The sequence below is a fragment of the Diorhabda sublineata genome, chromosome 3, assembly GCF_026230105.1.
Source record: "Diorhabda sublineata isolate icDioSubl1.1 chromosome 3, icDioSubl1.1, whole genome shotgun sequence".
In the NCBI taxonomy this organism is placed as follows: domain Eukaryota; kingdom Metazoa; phylum Arthropoda; class Insecta; order Coleoptera; family Chrysomelidae; genus Diorhabda; species Diorhabda sublineata.
In genome coordinates this window covers 6741573-6760404 of record NC_079476.1, presented here as the reverse complement: position 1 = coordinate 6760404, position 18832 = coordinate 6741573, and the positions used below count along the sequence as shown (strand labels likewise).

At 36.7% G+C, this 18832-nt stretch overlaps 1 protein-coding gene across 8 annotated transcripts in view; it reads right to left on the bottom strand.

The window, feature by feature from the left end:
- The window catches only part of LOC130441901 (serine/threonine-protein kinase ULK2), a 119502-nt gene that overhangs the window by 37610 nt on the left and 63060 nt on the right, over positions 1 to 18832 (bottom strand). For all 8 annotated transcript variants that reach the window (XM_056775754.1, XM_056775757.1, XM_056775752.1 and 5 more), the window contains 4 exons: positions 6316 to 6389; positions 6040 to 6200; positions 552 to 694; positions 392 to 493 (listed from right to left, as the gene is read on the bottom strand). In XM_056775754.1, coding sequence (XP_056631732.1) covers positions 392 to 493; positions 552 to 694; positions 6040 to 6200; positions 6316 to 6389 — 480 coding nt within the window. The remainder of the gene's footprint in view (positions 1 to 391; positions 494 to 551; positions 695 to 6039; positions 6201 to 6315; positions 6390 to 18832) is intronic.

The following is an 18832-nucleotide window of genomic DNA, read 5'->3' as shown; positions in this document are numbered from 1 at the left end:
AAATAAATAAAAACAGTATTATAACAGCACACGCTACGCTGCTGGCAACGATAACCTCGTGATAATCAATCAGACAACTGCCCGATGTTTTTATTAAACCTATGACGTTACTACTGAAAACCAATGAGAATCGTTTTCTTAAGTAGTTACAAATTTGATATTTTTGATTTTGATATATTTGATATTTTACTTTCTGACATTATTTCATATCATTTCAACAAAAAAATAAATACTTTTTGAAAAATGCAAGTACCCTATTATGAAATATTTTTGATGAAGCATTGTTGATTAAAATATCGAGCAATGATTAGCAATTTGTATTTAATGAATAGTGTTTGCGAATTGCATGATTTTGTTATATTTGCAAAAAAAGATTCCAAACAAAACTTACCTGGTTGAGAACCTGGTGGGGTTAAAACTTTAACAGGAGTCGCAGGTCTTATGGGTACTTTCGTTGTAGTTGGAGGTGAGCCATATATTGGCAATGGCAATTCTGTGGAATAATATTTAGCGATTTTTGGACATATAATTTTTGATAAAATTTCGTTTACCTGCTTGAGTAGGACTCTGCGATTGGGGCCTCTTCAAAAATTTGTGATTGAAGAATGTCTCGAAATTCATTCTTTCTCGGGCATTCCTTTTCAATAATCCCATTAAAAGTTCAATTAAATCTTGACTTGTTCCAAATGGAATCCTATTAAAATGATGACATTCAGTAAATCACTTCTATTTCTAAATCTAATATTGGGGTGTCGTCGTTGAAAATTAAATTTTTTGAGACGCCCCCCCTAAAACGCTTTTTTTTGATAAAAATACATTGGGAATTTTTTTTTATTACTTCAAAACAACACTTTCTCTGAAAGTATCTTATTAAATTTGAAACAATTATTTTTTTGAGATTTGAAAATAGTTAAAAATGAAACACCTTCAGCATTATTATTTTAAGTTATGAATTTTAACTTAAAGCTTTATAAGAAGCTTAATATATTTGTCATTCAAGCTCCTGCTTCAATTTTTTTTCTATTTCTGGGCTTTTTACAGTGGCGGATTTAATAAAATAGATTTCACTAACTTTGATCCAATATTTTTATTTCAAAATAACTTATTTTAATGAAATATAATTTTTAAGTGTAACTAATAAACATGAAAAATAGTCAAAGATGAGTTTTCCTGGCTTTTGTCTTCGATTATATCGTTGAAATGAATTTCTTGCACTAGTTGAACTTGCTTTCGGGTAAATATGTTTTTACTCTTTTCGGAGTGGAAAAACATCATTCTCCTGGAAAATTTGTAGCCAGAATACTCAAAAAATTCGGATAAACATCCCGAAGATGTGCAGAGCATATATCTTCCGGTTGTGTCAAGGAATCTTTCAGTTGATAATGGAAAAGAATACCTTCATTGCCTAACGTCTCTTCCAAACCTTCAGAGTTCTTACTGCCTAGTTTATTGGACTTTTCATCTGTTTTGTATCTATTTCAGAAATATCATCAAAAAAATTGAAGTTTTTCTTTTTTTTTTGTACAAAAAGTTAGTCCAGAGACTAGCATTGCTGATTCAGTGTGCTATACTTTTCGCTGCAGTTCCGTAGCTTGTCACTGTGTAGTCAACTTTCCATCTCTGCCTTCGACAATGAATTCCAGTGCATTATTTATTGCAGACCAATCTTTACCTCATGCCTAGCTTGCATCATGTCGATTAGACTAACGAGTTTGAGAAAGAGACTCAACTCTTAAATTTGTAAGCCGCATCAACGGACCTATCACACTAGCGAATTGTGAGTGTTTTCAAATTTAAAAAAAGGCATAGAAGAGATTTTCAATTTGTTTGATAGTGGGTTTCTTAATTTTTGTCTTGTTCTTCCACACGCATTCGCTTCTTGAAAATGGAGGTAGATCTAAAAATGTCGCCAACGCTGCAAGTGTGTTAAATTCAATGAGACCAAATTTTTTTTACATCCAGCTAGGAGAAGTGTTTGCAACTGATTAACACATTCTATTGATGAGAGAAATTTTGTTAGCTGCAATGTGAGACAATTGATCAGGGGTATGATTTTAGATAATGTAACGTAATTCTGGCCTGATGATTCTCTTGTAACAAATTCGAAAGATTGTAACAACTGTTTCAATATTTGAATATCCTGTCTAGTTACCATTTTTGGACTGTCTGCAGCATCGAGTAATAATTGTGCAGCAATTTTGGACATATCTAACAATCTATCAACCACAGTGAATTCTTAATACATCCCTTAGGAATTCCACTATCGATCTGGAGTTTTCTTAATTTGTCTGATTGTGTAACACTGTTTTCAATCCATTTAACAATATCTTTAACTTTATTAATAATGCTAGTAATTGCAGTTGAAGTATTTTTAATGGAATTGTATGTGCAATACACGGCAAATGTTTTGGATCACCAAAAGCTCTTGTGATCGCTGCAACTTACTTTAGATAGTGGTATATCCCAACCTTTAAAAATATCTCTAAATACTTCAGATATGTAACTCTGCTGTATAATTCGATTGGAGTTCCCTGGTAGGTGTGGCCATATTTGAAATGGTAAGGGTTTATCTAAAAAATGTACCGTAACTCTTCTCATTCATGGTTTCCATCCATATATCAAGAGCTACACATAGCTCAATACTTTTGATTTAGAGTCTTCTAACCAGTTCTCACAATTTTTATATAACCAGCTTGTATTTAGTCCAAGTATATGAAAAAAAAATTGATGAAAGTTACATTTCAAAAGAAATTTTTATCAAATATTGTTATTTTTATTGATTTGAGAACTATAATCTTTTATATTTCGAATAAAATTGTATTTTTCCTGAAAAATTCCTAAAAAAGATGATTATGCCGAAAAATTAATTTAGATCGTGTAGAGCAGTGGTCGCCACTTTTGAGTTAGTGAGCCATCCTAGCATTTATAAGCCTTTTAGTGAGCTACCTATTAATATTGGACCAAAGAACGTACACATAATGGAATTTAAACCCGTTTAAAACATTGGTTTCTAGTATTAATCAAAATATATAGGAAGTGTAACAAAAAAAGTTTAAATGTTCATTTCAATGAGAGCCCTTTTTGTTCATCAAGAATTTTCTTGAGGTTTGAAGAGTATATTGAGGCCGCCATTCTGATGCAGATGTCCAAATATTCATATTTGTTTTTTATGAATTTCATACTTGAAAAATACGCTTCACACAAGTATGTAGAACTGAACATAGCTTTCAATTTCAATGCAACTTGAACCACAATTGGATACTTTTCTTTGGGGACTAGAGGCCAGGAATTTTCAGTGGTAGAGAGGGATTTTAGATACAAGTCATTCTGAAATGACCTTTTTTACAGCACAAGCTGAAAAATCTTCTGCATTGATCTCTACAAAGGGAGAGTTGACGAAATGTGTCACAATCAATATGCTTTTAAAATCTTAAATCTGAAAGAATTTCTACGTATTCTTGGTTATTGCTGGGATGTTGTGGAGGATTTTGTTTGTCAACGATCTGCTTCAGACTAGGAAAGTGCTTATATTCAAACTGGGTTATATTCTTTTCCCACAGCTCGAGCTTTTTTGAAAATGATGTTACATCTGAAATCATTTCACCGATGTACTTATCTTTGCCCTGAAGCTGCAAGTGTAAGCCATTCAACTTTTCAATTATCTGGGGATCTTCCAATTCGGTGAGATGTTCACCCTGATCTTTCAAGAATTTCATCAGAGCAACTCTTTGAGACGTTGCATAACTCTTCCTCTAGTAAGCCAGCGAACTTCCGTATGAAGTAACAGATCACCATACTGGCATTTTAACTCTTAAATTAGTTCTCTGAACAGTCTTCTTTGAAGTGCATGTGCTATTATTTTATTTACTATTTTCATGACATTGTTCATACTCAAGAACTTTCCACACAGTGACTGCTGGTGTATGATGCAATGATAAGACAAAAATTTTGGTTTGTCACTGTTTTTACGACACAAGGCAATAAATCTTTTATCTACGTCTACCACGGCAGAAGTTCCATCCGTAGCTAGGGCCACAAACTTCTTCAAGGGAATGTTTTCAGATTCAATGGGTTTTTTGATTGCTAAAAATATATAATTTTCTTCTTTTGTTTCAAAATACTCAAATACTTTACTTACAAAAATAGCAAACTGAGCTTTATCAACTATATTAGTTGATTCGTCAAGTTGTAACGAAAAATAACTACAACGATCAAAATCCGTTTTAAGCTGTGAAACTAAATTAAAATTCATAGCTTCAATTCTTCGCATCACTGTATCAGCAGAAAGCTGAACAGATTTAAAAGCAGAAATGATCTCAATTTTGTTTTTGAAGTTATCAAATAATGTACCTGCAGCTTCTAAAAATGCAGTTTTAATCAACTCACCATCTTCATAAGGTTTCCTATGTTGAGCTATGACCTTGGTAGCTACCTTGTTCTTGTATAGTGTTTTAAAAAAAGTTGAAAGTTGCGCATTTAGCTGAGATTTTAACTGCATCACCTTCTCTCTTCTCAGAGCTGAATTCAGCGGAGAATCTTTTTCAATTCCACTGTGAACTGTCTTGAAATGACACTCAACAATTCTTTTCTTTCCAATAGAGACACTCACAAAATTACAAAGTAAACACACACATTTATATTTAACTTGCGTAAAAAAGTAATCGGTTTCTCACACTGCATGATAGTGATAGTTTTTCGGCTTTTTGCTTGAACTAGCCATAGTACAAACAAACAAGGAAAGAGCTTAAATGTGTACAAGTGAATTAAGCACATACGGCACAGACATAACCTCATTCCGGCTACACGCGTGACAATAATAGTCAATAAAAACGGTAGTGACTAATCGGCTGCAGCGCTCCCAGACACTCAGTGTTGCAAACCCGCTGAGCGTCACCGCGAGCTACCCAAAATTACCCCGAGCCACCGGTGGTTCGCGATTGACTGTTTGGTGACCATTGGTGTAAAGTGTAAAGGCACGTGTTTTTTTATGGCCGAGACACACTTGTCATACACCACTCATATCCGATTTTGCTCCAAAGGACGTATTGGTGCAGGATCGGAAGGGGTGAGCACACATGTTCTATACGCTTCCGAGTTCTTTCCGATTTCCAGCTTTGGCCATTCGAAAAATCTCGCCAGTATCGATTCATTTAAAATCGCCAAAGGTTCTGTGCGCAAAATGTTCAAAACTTTTAGCAACTGCAATTGAGCCATGGTGGCACTTTGTTTAGAAGAGGATGATGAAGAATAGCACAGAAAAATTTTATGGAGAACAATTAATATTTGGAGTTAAAGAAAAACAACTCCATATTTATAAAAGCAAAAAATTCAAATCAAATTTACATTTATTTTATTTCGTTCTATTATAAAATTAAAATAAAATCCATGAAAAATCCGTATCTGTCACGGATGGTGGAAAAAATGGAACAAAAAAAATATTCTTACCATCGAATATTGTGTATGCGTCTACTTTGTATGTAATAAGTAAGGATAATATTTAATTTGTACTGTATCTATAACATTTAAATTCTTCGCAACTTTTTTCCAGATCATGTCTTTGTAGTCGGCGTTTCAGTACTGCTCCTTGTCTGGTCATACAGTACTGTATATTTCCTCATTTCTTCAATAAGATCTTCCGGTTTTATACCCCACATTATTGTCCATTTAGTAACAAAAAGCTAATATTCCAAAAACTCAAAAATGTTATCACAAATTTCAAACGACACGCTATTTGCAGTCGTGAAACAAATAGACTGCAAGATCGGTTGCATGATCGGAGTCGTGTAGGACTTGGATCAAACACGTGTCGGAAAGGTGTGGGCAACGTTATTCAAACTCTAGTATCATTTCCGTCTCAGACACTAGTTCGATTGAATGATAGTAGTCGGATCAGAAGGATGCATGATAGTTGTGTCCCGGCCTCTAGGGGTGGTCGCAACAAATTTAATTTTTAACGACCAATATACATTATGCCAGAAAGTTTATGACGCGATTCTATTTTTTCAAACAATGAACTTATCTAATTTCAGTGGTACTTACATTGGTTGTAAGTTAGCGTTCTTTTCATAAAATTGCTTCAAAGCTTGAGGTGTAGTAGCTTGAAAAGGAGCTTTTCCCGTGAGGCACTGAAAAACTATAGTACCTATACTCCACAAGTCAGCTTTAGCGTCATATTGTAAAGACATAATTACTTCAGGTGCCTAAAAAGATCATAAAAACACTCAAAAATTGTACATGTTTATATATATATATATATATATATATATATATATATATATATATATATATATATTATTAAACAAAAATATTAATTACCATATACATGGGACTTCCACAAAGCGTAGCTGCCATAACACCATCTTGTAAAAACCTCGCAAAACCAAAATCAGCTGAAAAAGAAGTATTATTTATAGAAGTAACTAACAACAAAATAGACGAGTATGTATATAAGGCTGCCAAACCACAACGTTGTAAGTGCCAATGAACCAAAAAGCAATTCTATAATCATTTTGGGTTGTTTGTTCGGTCCGCAAATTGCACTTTAAGACGTTCATGTTGAACCCCTTCAACCAACACATGCACGTCATAACGGGTTAAGTACAAGACAACTGACATGTATGTGCACATACAATTCAGTTCGGTAAAATGGATGAACAGAACGGAGTAAAAACGTATTCTTGATATAACAAAATGGAAAAAAAAATACCAGAAAACTGAAAAGGAATAGCGTAAAAAGTTGTTTGTGAAAAACCCGAGCCAAAAAAGTATTAAATATTTAGTATTACAGACTATGTCATTGTTGAAATTATTGTCTTTCCTAGTGTGTAATTACTAATTTCTAATGGTGTTGCGGGTTGAGGACTCAAAATCAAACTGTCCAAGTGTTTTTTAAAATGTCAACGTTTCGATATTTGATTTCATCTTTATCAAGACTACAACATTCCAGTTACCTCCGTGCCACATGTGTTGTCGATAGTTTTAAAAAACCCAGGTGAAGATGTCATTGTTGAAATTATTGTCCTTCCAAGTATGTGATTTCGAATGGTATTGCGGGTTGAGGACTCAAAATCAAACTGCACAAGTGTTTTTTAAAATGTCAACGTTTCGATATTTGATTTCATCTTTATCAAGGCTACAACATTCCAGTTACCTCCGTGCCTCATGTGTTGTCGATAGTTTTAAAAAACCCAGGTGAAGATGTCATTGTTGAAATTATTGTCCTTCCAAGTATGTGATTTCGAACGGTATTGCGGGTTGAGGACTCAAAATCAAACTGTCCAAACGTTTTTAAAAATGTCAAGGCTTCAACATTCCAGCTACCTCCGTGCCACATGTGTTGTCGATAGTTTTGAAAAACCCAGGTGAAGATGTCATTGTTGAAATTATTGTCCTTCCAAGTATGTGATTTCGAATGGTATTGCGGGTTGAGGACTCAAAATCAAACTGTCCAAACGTTTTTAAAAATGTCAAGGCTTCAACATTCCAGCTACCTCCGTGCCTCATGTGTTGTCGATAGTTTTAAAAAACCCAGGTGAAGATGTCATTGTTGAAATTATTGTCCTTCCAAGTATGTGATTTCTAATGGTATTGCGGGTTGAGGACTCAAAATCAAACTGCACAAGTGTTTTTTAAAATGTCAACGTTTCGATATTTGCTTTCATCTTTATCAAGGCTACAACATTCCAGTTACCTCCGTGCCTCATGTGTTGTCGATAGTTTTAAAAAACCCAGGTGAAGATGTCATTGTTGAAATTATTGTCCTTCCAAGTATGTGATTTCGAATGGTATTGCGGGTTGAGAACTCAAAATCAAACTGTCCAAACGTTTTTAAAAATGTCAAGGCTTCAACATTCCAGCTACCTCCGTGCCACATGTGTTGTCGATAGTTTTGAAAAACCCAGGTGAAGATGTCATTGTTGAAATTATTGTCCTTCCAAGTATGTGATTTCGAATGGTATTGCGGGTTGAGGACTCAAAATCAAACTGTCCAAACGTTTTTAAAAATGTCAAGGCTTCAACATTCCAGCTACCTCCGTGCCACATGTGTTGTCGATAGTTTTGAAAAACCCAGGTGAAGATGTCATTGTTGAAATTATTGTCCTTCCAAGTATGTGATTTCGAATGGTATTGCGGGTTGAGGACTCAAAATCAAACTGTCCAAACGTTTTTAAAAATGTCAAGGCTTCAACATTCCAGCTACCTCCGTGCCACATGTGTTGTCGATAGTTTTAAAAAACCCAGGTGAAGATGTCATTGTTGAAATTATTGTCCTTCCAAGTATGTGATTTCGAATGGTATTGCGGGTTGAGGACTCAAAATCAAACTGTCCAAACGTTTTTAAAAATGTCAAGGCTTCAACATTCCAGCTACCTCCGTGCCACATGTGTTGTCGATAGTTTTAAAAAACCCAGGTGAAGATGTCATTGTTGAAATTATTGTCCTTCCAAGTATGTGATTTTAATGGTATTGCGGGTTGAGGACTCCAAATCAAACTGTCCAAACGTTTTTAAAAATGTCAAGGCTTCAACATTCCAGCTACCTCCGTGCCACATGTGTTGTCGATAGTTTTGAAAAACCCAGGTGAAGATGTCATTGTTGAAATTATTGTCCTTCCAAGTATGTGATTTTAATGGTATTGCGGGTTGAGGACTCAAAATCAAACTGTCCAAACGTTTTTAAAAATGTCAAGGCTTCAACATTCCAGCTACCTCCGTGCCACATGTGTTGTCGATAGTTTTGAAAAACCCAGGTGAAGATGTCATTGTTGAAATTATTGTCCTTCCAAGTATGTGATTTCTAATGGTATTGCGGGTTGAGGACTCCAAATCAAACTGTCCAAACGTTTTTAAAAATGTCAAGGCTTCAACATTCCAGCTACCTCCGTGCCACATGTGTTGTCGATAGTTTTGAAAAACCCAGGTGAAGATGTCATTGTTGAAATTATTGTCCTTCCAAGTATGTGATTTTAATGGTATTGCGGGTTGAGGACTCAAAATCAAACTGTCCAAACGTTTTTAAAAATGTCAAGGCTTCAACATTCCAGCTACCTCCGTGCCACATGTGTTGTCGATAGTTTTGAAAAACCCAGGTGAAGATGTCATTGTTGAAATTATTGTCCTTCCAAGTATGTGATTTCTAATGGTATTGCGGGTTGAGGACTCCAAATCAAACTGTCCAAACGTTTTTAAAAATGTCAAGGCTTCAACATTCCAGCTACCTCCGTGCCACATGTGTTGTCGATAGTTTTGAAAAACCCAGGTGAAGATGTCATTGTTGAAATTATTGTCCTTCCAAGTATGTGATTTTAATGGTATTGCGGGTTGAGGACTCCAAATCAAACTGTCCAAACGTTTTTAAAAATGTCAAGGCTTCAACATTCCAGCTACCTCCGTGCCACATGTGTTGTCGATAGTTTTGAAAAACCCAGGTGAAGATGTCATTGTTGAAATTATTGTCCTTCCAAGTATGTGATTTTAATGGTATTGCGGGTTGAGGACTCAAAATCAAACTGTCCAAACGTTTTTAAAAATGTCAAGGCTTCAACATTCCAGCTACCTCCGTGCCACATGTGTTGTCGATAGTTTTGAAAAACCCAGGTGAAGATGTCATTGTTGAAATTATTGTCCTTCCAAGTATGTGATTTCTAATGGTATTGCGGGTTGAGGACTCAAAATCAAACTGTCCAAACGTTTTTAAAAATGTCAAGGCTTCAACATTCCAGCTACCTCCGTGCCACATGTGTTGTCGATAGTTTTGAAAAACCCAGGTGAAGATGTCATTGTTGAAATTATTGTCCTTCCAAGTATGTGATTTCGAATGGTATTGGGGGTTGAGGACTCAAAATCAAACTGTCCAAACGTTTTTAAAAATGTCAAGGCTTCAACATTCCAGCTACCTCCGTGCCACATGTGTTGTCGATAGTTTTGAAAAACCCAGGTGAAGATGTCATTGTTGAAATTATTGTCCTTCCAAGTATGTGAATCTAATGGTATTGCGGATTGAGGACTCAAAATCAAACTGTCCAAACGTTTTTAAAAATGTCAAGGCTTCAACATTCCAGCTACCTCCGTGCCACATGTGTTGTCGATAGTTTTGAAAAACCCAGGTGAAGATGTCATTGTTGAAATTATTGTCCTTCCAAGTATGTGATTTCTAATGGTATTGCGGGTTGAGGACTCAAAATCAAACTGCACAAGTGTTTTTTAAAATGTCAACGTTTCGATATTTGATTTCATCTTTATCAAGGCTTCAACATTCCAGCTACCTCCGTGCCACATGTGTTGTCGATAGTTTTGAAAAACCCAGGTGAAGATGTCATTGTTGAAATTATTGTCCTTCCAAGTATGTGATTTCTAATGGTATTGCGGGTTGAGGACTCAAAATCAAACTGCACAATTGTTTTTTAAAATGTCAACGTTTCGATATTTGATTTCATCTTTATCAAGGCTACAACATTCCAGTTACCTCCGTGCCTCATGTGTTGTCGATAGTTTTAAAAAACCCAGGTGAAGATGTCATTGTTGAAATTATTGTCCTTCCAAGTATGTGATTTCTAATGGTATTGCGGGTTGAGGACTCAAAATCAAACTGCACAAGTGTTTTTTAAAATGTCAACGTTTCGATATTTGATTTCATCTTTATCAAGGCTTCAACATTCCAGCTACCTCCGTGCCACATGTGTTGTCGATAGTTTTGAAAAACCCAGGTGAAGATGTCATTGTTGAAATTATTGTCCTTCCAAGTATGTGATTTCTAATGGTATTGCGGGTTGAGGACTCAAAATCAAACTGCACAATTGTTTTTTAAAATGTCAACGTTTCGATATTTGATTTCATCTTTATCAAGGCTACAACATTCCAGTTACCTCCGTGCCTCATGTGTTGTCGATAGTTTTAAAAAACCCAGGTGAAGATGTCATTGTTGAAATTATTGTCCTTCCAAGTATGTGATTTCGAATGGTATTGCGGGTTGAGAACTCAAAATCAAACTGTCCAAACGTTTTTAAAAATGTCAAGGCTTCAACATTCCAGCTACCTCCGTGCCACATGTGTTGTCGATAGTTTTGAAAAACCCAGGTGAAGATGTCATTGTTGAAATTATTGTCCTTCCAAGTATGTGATTTTAATGGTATTGCGGGTTGAGGACTCCAAATCAAACTGTCCAAACGTTTTTAAAAATGTCAAGGCTTCAACATTCCAGCTACCTCCGTGCCACATGTGTTGTCGATAGTTTTGAAAAACCCAGGTGAAGATGTCATTGTTGAAATTATTGTCCTTCCAAGTATGTGATTTTAATGGTATTGCGGGTTGAGGACTCAAAATCAAACTGTCCAAACGTTTTTAAAAATGTCAAGGCTTCAACATTCCAGCTACCTCCGTGCCACATGTGTTGTCGATAGTTTTGAAAAACCCAGGTGAAGATGTCATTGTTGAAATTATTGTCCTTCCAAGTATGTGATTTCTAATGGTATTGCGGGTTGAGGACTCAAAATCAAACTGTCCAAACGTTTTTAAAAATGTCAAGGCTTCAACATTCCAGCTACCTCCGTGCCACATGTGTTGTCGATAGTTTTGAAAAACCCAGGTGAAGATGTCATTGTTGAAATTATTGTCCTTCCAAGTATGTGAATCTAATGGTATTGCGGATTGAGGACTCAAAATCAAACTGTCCAAACGTTTTTAAAAATGTCAAGGCTTCAACATTCCAGCTACCTCCGTGCCACATGTGTTGTCGATAGTTTTGAAAAACCCAGGTGAAGATGTCATTGTTGAAATTATTGTCCTTCCAAGTATGTGATTTCTAATGGTATTGCGGGTTGAGGACTCAAAATCAAACTGCACAAGTGTTTTTTAAAATGTCAACGTTTCGATATTTGATTTCATCTTTATCAAGGCTTCAACATTCCAGCTACCTCCGTGCCACATGTGTTGTCGATAGTTTTGAAAAACCCAGGTGAAGATGTCATTGTTGAAATTATTGTCCTTCCAAGTATGTGATTTCGAATGGTATTGCGGGTTGAGGACTCAAAATCAAACTGTCCAAACGTTTTTAAAAATGTCAAGGCTTCAACATTCCAGCTACCTCCGTGCCACATGTGTTGTCGATAGTTTTGAAAAACCCAGGTGAAGATGTCATTGTTGAAATTATTGTCCTTCCAAGTATGTGATTTCTAATGGTATTGCGGGTTGAGGACTCAAAATCAAACTGTCCAAACGTTTTTAAAAATGTCAAGGCTTCAACATTCCAGCTACCTCCGTGCCACATGTGTTGTCGATAGTTTTGAAAAACCCAGGTGAAGATGTCATTGTTGAAATTATTGTCCTTCCAAGTATGTGATTTCGAATGGTATTGCGGGTTGAGGACTCAAAATCAAACTGTCCAAACGTTTTTAAAAATGTCAAGGCTTCAACATTCCAGCTACCTCCGTGCCACATGTGTTGTCGATAGTTTTAAAAAACCCAGGTGAAGATGTCATTGTTGAAATTATTGTCCTTCCAAGTATGTGATTTCTAATGGTATTGCGGGTTGAGGACTCAAAATCAAACTGCACAAGTGTTTTTTAAAATGTCAACGTTTCGATATTTGCTTTCATCTTTATCAAGGCTACAACATTCCAGTTACCTCCGTGCCTCATGTGTTGTCGATAGTTTTAAAAAACCCAGGTGAAGATGTCATTGTTGAAATTATTGTCCTTCCAAGTATGTGATTTCGAATGGTATTGCGGGTTGAGGACTCAAAATCAAACTGTCCAAACGTTTTTAAAAATGTCAAGGCTTCAACATTCCAGCTACCTCCGTGCCACATGTGTTGTCGATAGTTTTGAAAAACCCAGGTGAAGATGTCATTGTTGAAATTATTGTCCTTCCAAGTATGTGATTTCGAATGGTATTGCGGGTTGAGGACTCAAAATCAAACTGTCCAAACGTTTTTAAAAATGTCAAGGCTTCAACATTCCAGCTACCTCCGTGCCACATGTGTTGTCGATAGTTTTAAAAAACCCAGGTGAAGATGTCATTGTTGAAATTATTGTCCTTCCAAGTATGTGATTTCTAATGGTATTGCGGGTTGAGGACTCAAAATCAAACTGCACAAGTGTTTTTTAAAATGTCAACGTTTCGATATTTGCTTTCATCTTTATCAAGGCTACAACATTCCAGTTACCTCCGTGCCTCATGTGTTATCGATAGTTTTAAAAAACCCAGGTGAAGATGTCATTGTTGAAATTATTGTCCTTCCAAGTATGTGATTTCGAATGGTATTGCGGGTTGAGAACTCAAAATCAAACTGTCCAAACGTTTTTAAAAATGTCAAGGCTTCAACATTCCAGCTACCTCCGTGCCACATGTGTTGTCGATAGTTTTGAAAAACCCAGGTGAAGATGTCATTGTTGAAATTATTGTCCTTCCAAGTATGTGATTTCTAATGGTATTGCGGGTTGAGGACTCAAAATCAAACTGTCCAAACGTTTTTAAAAATGTCAAGGCTTCAACATTCCAGCTACCTCCGTGCCACATGTGTTGTCGATAGTTTTAAAAAACCCAGGTGAAGATGTCATTGTTGAAATTATTGTCCTTCCAAGTATGTGATTTCGAATGGTATTGCGGGTTGAGGACTCAAAATCAAACTGTCCAAACGTTTTTAAAAATGTCAAGGCTTCAACATTCCAGCTACCTCCGTGCCACATGTGTTGTCGATAGTTTTGAAAAACCCAGGTGAAGATGTCATTGTTGAAATTATTGTCCTTCCAAGTATGTGATTTCGAATGGTATTGCGGGTTGAGAACTCAAAATCAAACTGTCCAAACGTTTTTAAAAATGTCAAGGCTTCAACATTCCAGCTACCTCCGTGCCACATGTGTTGTCGATAGTTTTGAAAAACCCAGGTGAAGATGTCATTGTTGAAATTATTGTCCTTCCAAGTATGTGATTTCGAATGGTATTGCGGGTTGAGGACTCAAAATCAAACTGTCCAAACGTTTTTAAAAATGTCAAGGCTTCAACATTCCAGCTACCTCCGTGCCACATGTGTTGTCGATAGTTTTAAAAAACCCAGGTGAAGATGTCATTGTTGAAATTATTGTCCTTCCAAGTATGTGATTTCGAATGGTATTGCGGGTTGAGGACTCAAAATCAAACTGTCCAAACGTTTTTAAAAATGTCAAGGCTTCAACATTCCAGCTACCTCCGTGCCACATGTGTTGTCGATAGTTTTGAAAAACCCAGGTGAAGATGTCATTGTTGAAATTATTGTCCTTCCAAGTATGTGATTTTAATGGTATTGCGGGTTGAGGACTCAAAATCAAACTGTCCAAACGTTTTTAAAAATGTCAAGGCTTCAACATTCCAGCTACCTCCGTGCCACATGTGTTGTCGATAGTTTTGAAAAACCCAGGTGAAGATGTCATTGTTGAAATTATTGTCCTTCCAAGTATGTGATTTCTAATGGTATTGCAGGTTGAGGACTCAAAATCAAACTGTCCAAACGTTTTTAAAAATGTCAAGGCTTCAACATTCCAGCTACCTCCGTGCCACATGTGTTGTCGATAGTTTTGAAAAACCCAGGTGAAGATGTCATTGTTGAAATTATTGTCCTTCCAAGTATGTGATTTCGAATGGTATTGGGGGTTGAGGACTCAAAATCAAACTGTCCAAACGTTTTTAAAAATGTCAAGGCTTCAACATTCCAGCTACCTCCGTGCCACATGTGTTGTCGATAGTTTTGAAAAACCCAGGTGAAGATGTCATTGTTGAAATTATTGTCCTTCCAAGTATGTGATTTCTAATGGTATTGCGGGTTGAGGACTCAAAATCAAACTGCACAAGTGTTTTTTAAAATGTCAACGTTTCGATATTTGATTTCATCTTTATCAAGGCTTCAACATTCCAGCTACCTCCGTGCCACATGTGTTGTCGATAGTTTTGAAAAACCCAGGTGAAGATGTCATTGTTGAAATTATTGTCCTTCCAAGTATGTGATTTCTAATGGTATTGCGGGTTGAGGACTCAAAATCAAACTGCACAAGTGTTTTTTAAAATGACAACGTTTCGATATTTGATTTCATCTTTATCAAGGCTACAACATTCCAGTTACCTCCGTGCCTCATGTGTTGTCGATAGTTTTAAAAAACCCAGGTGAAGATGTCATTGTTGAAATTATTGTCCTTCCAAGTATGTGATTTCTAATGGTATTGCGGGTTGAGGACTCAAAATCAAACTGTCCAAACGTTTTTAAAAATGTCAAGGCTTCAACATTCCAGCTACCTCCGTGCCACATGTGTTGTCGATAGTTTTGAAAAACCCAGGTGAAGATGTCATTGTTGAAATTATTGTCCTTCCAAGTATGTGATTTCTAATGGTATTGCGGGTTGAGGACTCAAAATCAAACTGCACAAGTGTTTTTTAAAATGTCAACGTTTCGATATTTGATTTCATCTTTATCAAGGCTACAACATTCCAGTTACCTCCGTGCCTCATGTGTTGTCGATAGTTTTAAAAAACCCAGGTGAAGATGTCATTGTTGAAATTATTGTCCTTCCAAGTATGTGATTTCGAATGGTATTGCGGGTTGAGGACTCAAAATCAAACTGTCCAAACGTTTTTAAAAATGTCAAGGCTTCAACATTCCAGCTACCTCCGTGCCACATGTGTTGTCGATAGTTTTGAAAAACCCAGGTGAAGATGTCATTGTTGAAATTATTGTCCTTCCAAGTATGTGATTTCGAATGGTATTGCGGGTTGAGGACTCAAAATCAAACTGTCCAAACGTTTTTAAAAATGTCAAGGCTTCAACATTCCAGCTACCTCCGTGCCACATGTGTTGTCGATAGTTTTGAAAAACCCAGGTGAAGATGTCATTGTTGAAATTATTGTCCTTCCAAGTATGTGATTTCTAATGGTATTGCGGGTTGAGGACTCAAAATCAAACTGCACAAGTGTTTTTTAAAATGTCAACGTTTCGATATTTGATTTCATCTTTATCAAGGCTACAACATTCCAGTTACCTCCGTGCCTCATGTGTTGTCGATAGTTTTAAAAAACCCAGGTGAAGATGTCATTGTTGAAATTATTGTCCTTCCAAGTATGTGATTTCTAATGGTATTGCGGGTTGAGGACTCAAAATCAAACTGTCCAAACGTTTTTAAAAATGTCAAGGCTTCAACATTCCAGCTACCTCCGTGCCACATGTGTTGTCGATAGTTTTGAAAAACCCAGGTGAAGATGTCATTGTTGAAATTATTGTCCTTCCAAGTATGTGATTTCGAATGGTATTGCGGGTTGAGGACTCAAAATCAAACTGTCCAAACGTTTTTAAAAATGTCAAGGCTTCAACATTCCAGCTACCTCCGTGCCACATGTGTTGTCGATAGTTTTGAAAAACCCAGGTGAAGATGTCATTGTTGAAATTATTGTCCTTCCAAGTATGTGATTTCGAATGGTATTGCGGGTTGAGGACTCAAAATCAAACTGTCCAAACGTTTTTAAAAATGTCAAGGCTTCAACATTCCAGCTACCTCCGTGCCACATGTGTTGTCGATAGTTTTGAAAAACCCAGGTGAAGATGTCATTGTTGAAATTATTGTCCTTCCAAGTATGTGATTTCGAATGGTATTGCGGGTTGAGGACTCAAAATCAAACTGTCCAAACGTTTTTAAAAATGTCAAGGCTTCAACATTCCAGCTACCTCCGTGCCACATGTGTTGTCGATAGTTTTGAAAAACCCAGGTGAAGATGTCATTGTTGAAATTATTGTCCTTCCAAGTATGTGATTTCGAATGGTATTGCGGGTTGAGGACTCAAAATCAAACTGTCCAAACGTTTTTAAAAATGTCAAGGCTTCAACATTCCAGCTACCTCCGTGCCACATGTGTTGTCGATAGTTTTGAAAAACCCAGGTGAAGATGTCATTGTTGAAATTATTGTCCTTCCAAGTATGTGATTTCGAATGGTATTGCGGGTTGAGGACTCAAAATCAAACTGTCCAAACGTTTTTAAAAATGTCAAGGCTTCAACATTCCAGCTACCTCCGTGCCACATGTGTTGTCGATAGTTTTGAAAAACCCAGGTGAAGATGTCATTGTTGAAATTATTGTCCTTCCAAGTATGTGATTTCGAATGGTATTGCGGGTTGAGGACTCAAAATCAAACTGTCCAAACGTTTTTAAAAATGTCAAGGCTTCAACATTCCAGCTACCTCCGTGCCACATGTGTTGTCGATAGTTTTGAAAAACCCAGGTGAAGATGTCATTGTTGAAATTATTGTCCTTCCAAGTATGTGATTTCGAATGGTATTGCGGGTTGAGGACTCAAAATCAAACTGTCCAAACGTTTTTAAAAATGTCAAGGCTTCAACATTCCAGCTACCTCCGTGCCACATGTGTTGTCGATAGTTTTGAAAAACCCAGGTGAAGATGTCATTGTTGAAATTATTGTCCTTCCAAGTATGTGATTTCGAATGGTATTGCGGGTTGAGGACTCAAAATCAAACTGTCCAAACGTTTTTAAAAATGTCAAGGCTTCAACATTCCAGCTACCTCCGTGCCACATGTGTTGTCGATAGTTTTGAAAAACCCAGGTGAAGATGTCATTGTTGAAATTATTGTCCTTCCAAGTATGTGATTTCGAATGGTATTGCGGGTTGAGGACTCAAAATCAAACTGTCCAAACGTTTTTAAAAATGTCAAGGCTTCAACATTCCAGCTACCTCCGTGCCACATGTGTTGTCGATAGTTTTGAAAAACCCAGGTGAAGATGTCATTGTTGAAATTATTGTCCTTCCAAGTATGTGATTTCGAATGGTATTGCGGGTTGAGGACTCAAAATCAAACTGTCCAAACGTTTTTAAAAATGTCAAGGCTTCAACATTCCAGCTACCTCCGTGCCACATGTGTTGTCGATAGTTTTGAAAAACCCAGGTGAAGATGTCATTGTTGAAATTATTGTCCTTCCAAGTATGTGATTTCGAATGGTATTGCGGGTTGAGGACTCAAAATCAAACTGTCCAAACGTTTTTAAAAATGTCAAGGCTTCAACATTCCAGCTACCTCCGTGCCACATGTGTTGTCGATAGTTTTGAAAAACCCAGGTGAAGATGTCATTGTTGAAATTATTGTCCTTCCAAGTATGTGATTTCGAATGGTATTGCGGGTTGAGGACTCAAAATCAAACTGTCCAAACGTTTTTAAAAATGTCAAGGCTTCAACATTCCAGCTACCTCCGTGCCACATGTGTTGTCGATAGTTTTGAAAAACCCAGGTGAAGATGTCATTGTTGAAATTATTGTCCTTCCAAGTATGTGATTTCGAATGGTATTGCGGGTTGAGGACTCAAAATCAAACTGTCCAAACGTATTTAAAAAAGTCAAGGCTTCAACATTCCAGCTACCTCCGTGCCACATGTGTTGTCGATAGTTTTGAAAAACCCAGGTGAAGATGTCATTGTTGAAATTATTGTCCTTCCAAGTATGTGATTTCGAATGGTATTGCGGGTTGAGGACTCAAAATCAAACTGTCCAAACGTTTTTAAAAATGTCAAGGCTTCAACATTCCAGCTACCTCCGTGCCACATGTGTTGTCGATAGTTTTGAAAAACCCAGGTGAAGATGTCATTGTTGAAATTATTGTCCTTCCAAGTATGTGATTTCGAATGGTATTGCGGGTTGAGGACTCAAAATCAAACTGTCCAAACGTTTTTAAAAATGTCAAGGCTTCAACATTCCAGCTACCTCCGTGCCACATGTGTTGTCGATAGTTTTGAAAAACCCAGGTGAAGATGTCATTGTTGAAATTATTGTCCTTCCAAGTATGTGATTTCGAATGGTATTGCGGGTTGAGGAC